At 48.7% G+C, this 5,000-nt stretch overlaps 1 protein-coding gene across 2 annotated transcripts in view; it reads right to left on the bottom strand.

The window, feature by feature from the left end:
* Positions 1-5,000, bottom strand: part of dip2cb (disco-interacting protein 2 homolog Cb) — a gene marked incomplete at its 3' end in the record, with an annotated part of 67,752 nt that overhangs the window by 27,821 nt on the left and 34,931 nt on the right. For both annotated transcript variants that reach the window (XM_079750227.1, XM_079750228.1), the window contains exons 2-3: positions 2,364-2,435; positions 411-521 (exon numbers count right to left, since the gene is read on the bottom strand). In XM_079750227.1, coding sequence (XP_079606353.1) covers positions 411-521; positions 2,364-2,435 — 183 coding nt within the window. The remainder of the gene's footprint in view (positions 1-410; positions 522-2,363; positions 2,436-5,000) is intronic.

The raw sequence follows: 5,000 nt of genomic DNA, 5'->3' as shown, positions 1-5,000 counted from the left end.
CCTGTCAGCCCATCACCTTTATTCATGTTTGGTTTCATATCGAATGAACGGAATATGAATATGATCCAGGTTTAAGATCGGATGTGTGCAACGTTACGGCCCAGAGTATTGGACTGTCTGGACTGAATCCAGAACGCTCTGCCTCATCTGGTGGGGCAAGGCACTAACACTGCCAGGGTGAGGGGTCCCTTTCCCTGTCCACCTCAACTGGTAGAGCAAGGCACTAACCACACACACACATGCAGACACACACACACATGCAGACACACACACACGCACACACACACACACACACACACACACACACACACACACACACACACATACGCTCACACTGCCAGGGTGAGTGGTTCTATTCCCTTTCTACTTCAGCTGGCAGAGCAAGGCACTAGTTGACCCGGGACTCGTACCTGATCTGTAGCGCTCGTCCCGGGTTCCCGAGGACCGGCGGCGGTGGTACCGCGTGGAAGAGGCCGAAGTCACCGGGGGTCTCCGTTCCGGACCCCCAGACACCTCCATCCCTACAGGACAGGAGGAGGACAGGAGGAGGACAGACAGGAGGAGGACAGGAGAAGGACAGGAGGACAGGAGGAGGACAGGCAGGAGGAGGACAGGAGGAGGACAGGAGGACAGACAGGAGGACAGGAGGAGGACAGGAGGACAGGAGGAGGACAGGGGGACAGGGGGACAGGAGGACAGGAGGACAAGGGGACAGGACAGACGTTTTTTTAAAGTGAGTACCATGGCATCGTTGAATAGCCTGATTGGTCAATAACGATCACAGCGGGACACCTCTGCCTTCGAACAGGTCTGACTCAAAGTGCTACGAATCCAGAGTTAACAATCTGGATTAGGTGGTTTAGATTAGATACATAGACTAGATCTGGACTCTCTGGACTAGAATCTAATTTGACCAGTTGTTTGATCTGAATTAGATACAAAATGTGGTCCAAAAATGTTGTGAACTATGACTGTATGAATTGAATGTGTGTATGTGTGTGTGTGTGTGTGTGTGTGTGTGTGTGTGTGTGTGTGTGTGTGTGTGTGTGTGTGTGTGTGTGTGTGTGTGTGTATCTGTGTGTGACCGACCTAACACAGAGTCTGAATGTAAATACCAGACATTCTCTCACACCCCTAAATCTTTCCCAGAATGCATTTCCTGTCAAACGTATTTTTTGATGAAGTACACGCAGGTGCACATGCAGGCATTTCCTGACGCACACACACACAAATACAAACGCACACATGCAGACAAACACATGCAGACACACACACATGCAGACACACACACACACGCAGACACACACACACACACACACACACAGACACACACACACACACACACTCACTAACATGCAGACACACACACAGACACTCACACCCCACATGCAGACACACACACACACTCACACATGCCAAATGGTAAAAAAACTCCAGTCATTCTTTGCACATTGCCATGATTCCAGACACACACACACATATACACACACACACACACACACACACACACACACACACACACACACACATACACACACACACACACACACACACACACACAGTATTCCAGTAAAAGCTTTCACAGAAAGCATGCATGCTTCTGCGTGTGTGTGTGTCTGTACATGCATGTGTGCGTGCACGTGTCCCTAGAGAACCCTCCAGCTCTTCCTGGAAACCAAGGAAAGGGATGAGCAGTCATGTGACCCTATTACGGCACCGCAAGCCTTCATCATCATGAAGCCCACTGTCTAACATCAGGGTACATGTCTGCTGCTCCACCGTCAGTAAGGAGAGGGTAGGGGTTAGACAGTACAGAGACAGGTCATTAAGGAGCAGGTAGGGGTTAGACAGTACAGAGACAGGTCATTAAGGAGCAGGTAGGGGGTAGACAGTACAGAGACAGGTCATTAAGGAGCAGGTAGGGGTTAGACAGTACAGAGACAGGTCATTAAGGGGCAGGTAGGGGTTAGACAGTACAGAGACAGGTCATTAAGGAGCAGGTAGGGGTTAGACAGTACAGAGACAGGTCATTAAGGAGCAGGTAGGGGTTAGACAGTACAGAGACAGGTCATTAAGGAGCAGGTAGGGGTTAGACAGTACAGAGACAGGTCATTAAGGAGCAGGTAGGGGTTAGACAGTACAGAGACAGGTCATTAAGGAGCAGGTAGAGGGTTAGGGGTCATCTTGCTCGAGGAGGCCCACAGGTCGACTGAGGACATCAGAGATCGAACCCAGAACCTTTCTGCTGGGAGTCGACACCATAACCAGCACCGGCCTATCCTGCCTTTAATTCACTGATTAACTGATCATGTGATCTCTCTCTCGCCAGACCAAACTGAACGATGCAAGATGAAGACTCTCACCTGGCGCTTGTGGGAGGTATGGACCAATCAGCTTGGACCTTTTCTTCTCATAGCCCTTCTGTGTGATGTCCCCTGGTAGAGAGGGAGGGAGAACGGGAGAGAGACTATGAGAATGGATGTCAAGAGGATGCAAATTTACAGCTGCAGCATCAAAGTAAGAAATCCTGATGAACAGAATTCTGAGGCCTCGCTTTTTATTGCACACGGCCGCACGCACACACGCCCGCACGTACACACACAAGCAAACACAGGCACGCACGCACACACACGGCCGCACGTACACACACGAGCAAACACAGGCACGCACGCACACACACAGGCATGCGCGTACACACACACACATGCACACAGGCAGGCACGCACACACACACACACACACGTACACACACACATACACACGCACACACAGCGGGCTGAGCTTGGCTGAGCTGGGTTGGCGTTTCATATACACACAACCAGGGCGGGAGTGGGGGTCCCGCCTCAAAGGGGCAGCTGGCTGTATCGGGGTTCATCCCCCTCACAACCAGCCCCCCACCCCTGTATCCCCGCCAGGGATTCTGGGTAACAGAGTTTAAACAAGCTGTGAACTTCCCCCGGTGCCATAGCATGCAATTTCACAGCAAATTCAAAAAAAAAAAGAGAGAGAGAGAGAGAGAGAGAGAGAGAGAGAGAGAGAGAGAGAGGTTTTGAGGGGCAGGTGGGACAGGGGCATCGTGGGTAATGGAGTTTATGACATAGCTGGACCGCAGCTGCTCGACAGATTCCCTATCAAGACCATAATACACCCACTAGAGAGAGAGAGTGTGTGTGTGTGTGTGTGTGTGTGTGTGTGTGTGTGTGTGTGTGTGTGTGTGTGTGTGTGTGTGTGTGTGTGTGTGTGTGTTTTGGCAATGGACACACTAATTAGCATTTCAGGCATGGAATCTGTCTGCCCTGCGGAGACACAGAGGAAGAGCGGTCGAGAGAGGTAGAGGAGCAGAGAAAAACAAGGAGAGAGAGAGAGAGAAAGAGAGCCTGGCACACCAGACAAACACAATAATACCTAATTAATCAGAGAGCAAGAGAGAGAGAGAGGGCGAGGGAGCGAGAGAGAGAGAGAGAGACAGAGAGCGAGCGTGAGAGAACACTTGACATTAGAACAGCCTTCAATAGAACAGAATAATACAGTTTTTATCAGTCCCTCCTTGTGCTGTTTATTGTTTCTCTCGCCCCTCTCTCCCTCTCAATCTCTCCTCCTTCCCTCCTCTCTCCATCTCTATCCTCCTCCTCCTCCCCTTCCTCCCCTCTCTTTTCATCGCCATGGGAACAGACAGGAAGACCAAAAACAACATCTCAACCTCGCTAAGGGCAGCAGTGGAACGGGGGGTCGTGTAAACAGTTGTTCATCACTAAACACACACACAGACACACACACGAACACACACACACACAAATACAGAAAGACACACCCAGAAACACACACAAACACACACGGCCACACACATGCACAGTCACACGAACAGATTCACAAACACACACACACTTACCGAAAGACACACACACACAAACGCACACAGTTCAGTGGGGTTGCGGCAGAGAGGAAGTGAGGTCATCTATATGAGGGCTTCCTGTTTATGAATTATTGAGGTGATGCAGACGTTGTATATATATTTATATACATATATGTACCGTTCTCTCTTCAGCGTCTTGGGAGCTAGCATAAAGACACAAAACACAAGTCGTAGCACGCGTAGCCTAGCATAAACATTTTAGCACAGCTAGCTAAGCTCAACGATAGATAAACCGGAATAGCACAGAGAAGCCTGCTAGACCCCATTGGTCAAACACAGTGACATCATCGCGCGACATCATCCACTTTCTTGGGCCCTGTATGAGTACTATATTGATCCTGTATTAGAACTATATTGATCCTGATTATAAGTATATATTGATCTTGTATGATAACTATATTGATCCTGATTATAACTAAATTGATCCTTCCTAGACCTTTATTGATCCTGATTAGAACTATATTGATCCTCTATTAGAACTATATTGATTCTGATTAGAACTTTATTTATCCTGTATTAGAACTATATTGATCCTGATTATAATTATATAAATTTAGCACAAAAAGTAAGGAAATTTGTGTTTGGTTGATTATTTCTCTGTGGTAACAATGCTTTTTGCAATAAATCTTATACCGTTGGAAAGCATGTATAGTTCTCTTTCAAATGGTGCCCCATTTGTAAGGAACATGCACTTGTGGGATCAGCAGCAGAGCTGCTCATCATGTGTGTTGCGCCCATGAAAAATTTGCCAAAACTTCTCTGCCAATGCCAAACAGCTTATTCTGCCATTGACTCGTTTGGTCTTTGGTGGTCATACACTGCTGTGGGATGGCATCCCATTCTTCAACCAGCATTTGTCGCAAGTCAGCCAACGTGATTGTGTTGGTCACTCTGGCACGAAAAGCACGCCCAAGCTGATCCCACAAGTTTTCAATCGGAGGTCAGGACTGCTAGCAGGCCATTCCATCCTCTCCACTCCCACATTCTGGAGGTAGTCTCTGACGAACCCCGCCCTGTGGGGGCGAGCGTTGTCATCTTGGAGGATAGAGTTCGGTCCCAGACTGTGGAGATATGGGATTGCCACTGG

This window comes from Pollachius pollachius, assembly GCF_949987615.1.
Source record: "Pollachius pollachius genome assembly, chromosome: 14".
Lineage (NCBI taxonomy): Eukaryota > Metazoa > Chordata > Actinopteri > Gadiformes > Gadidae > Pollachius > Pollachius pollachius.
Note: the sequence above shows the minus strand (reverse complement) of the source record. Positions and strands in the feature narration are given on the sequence as shown.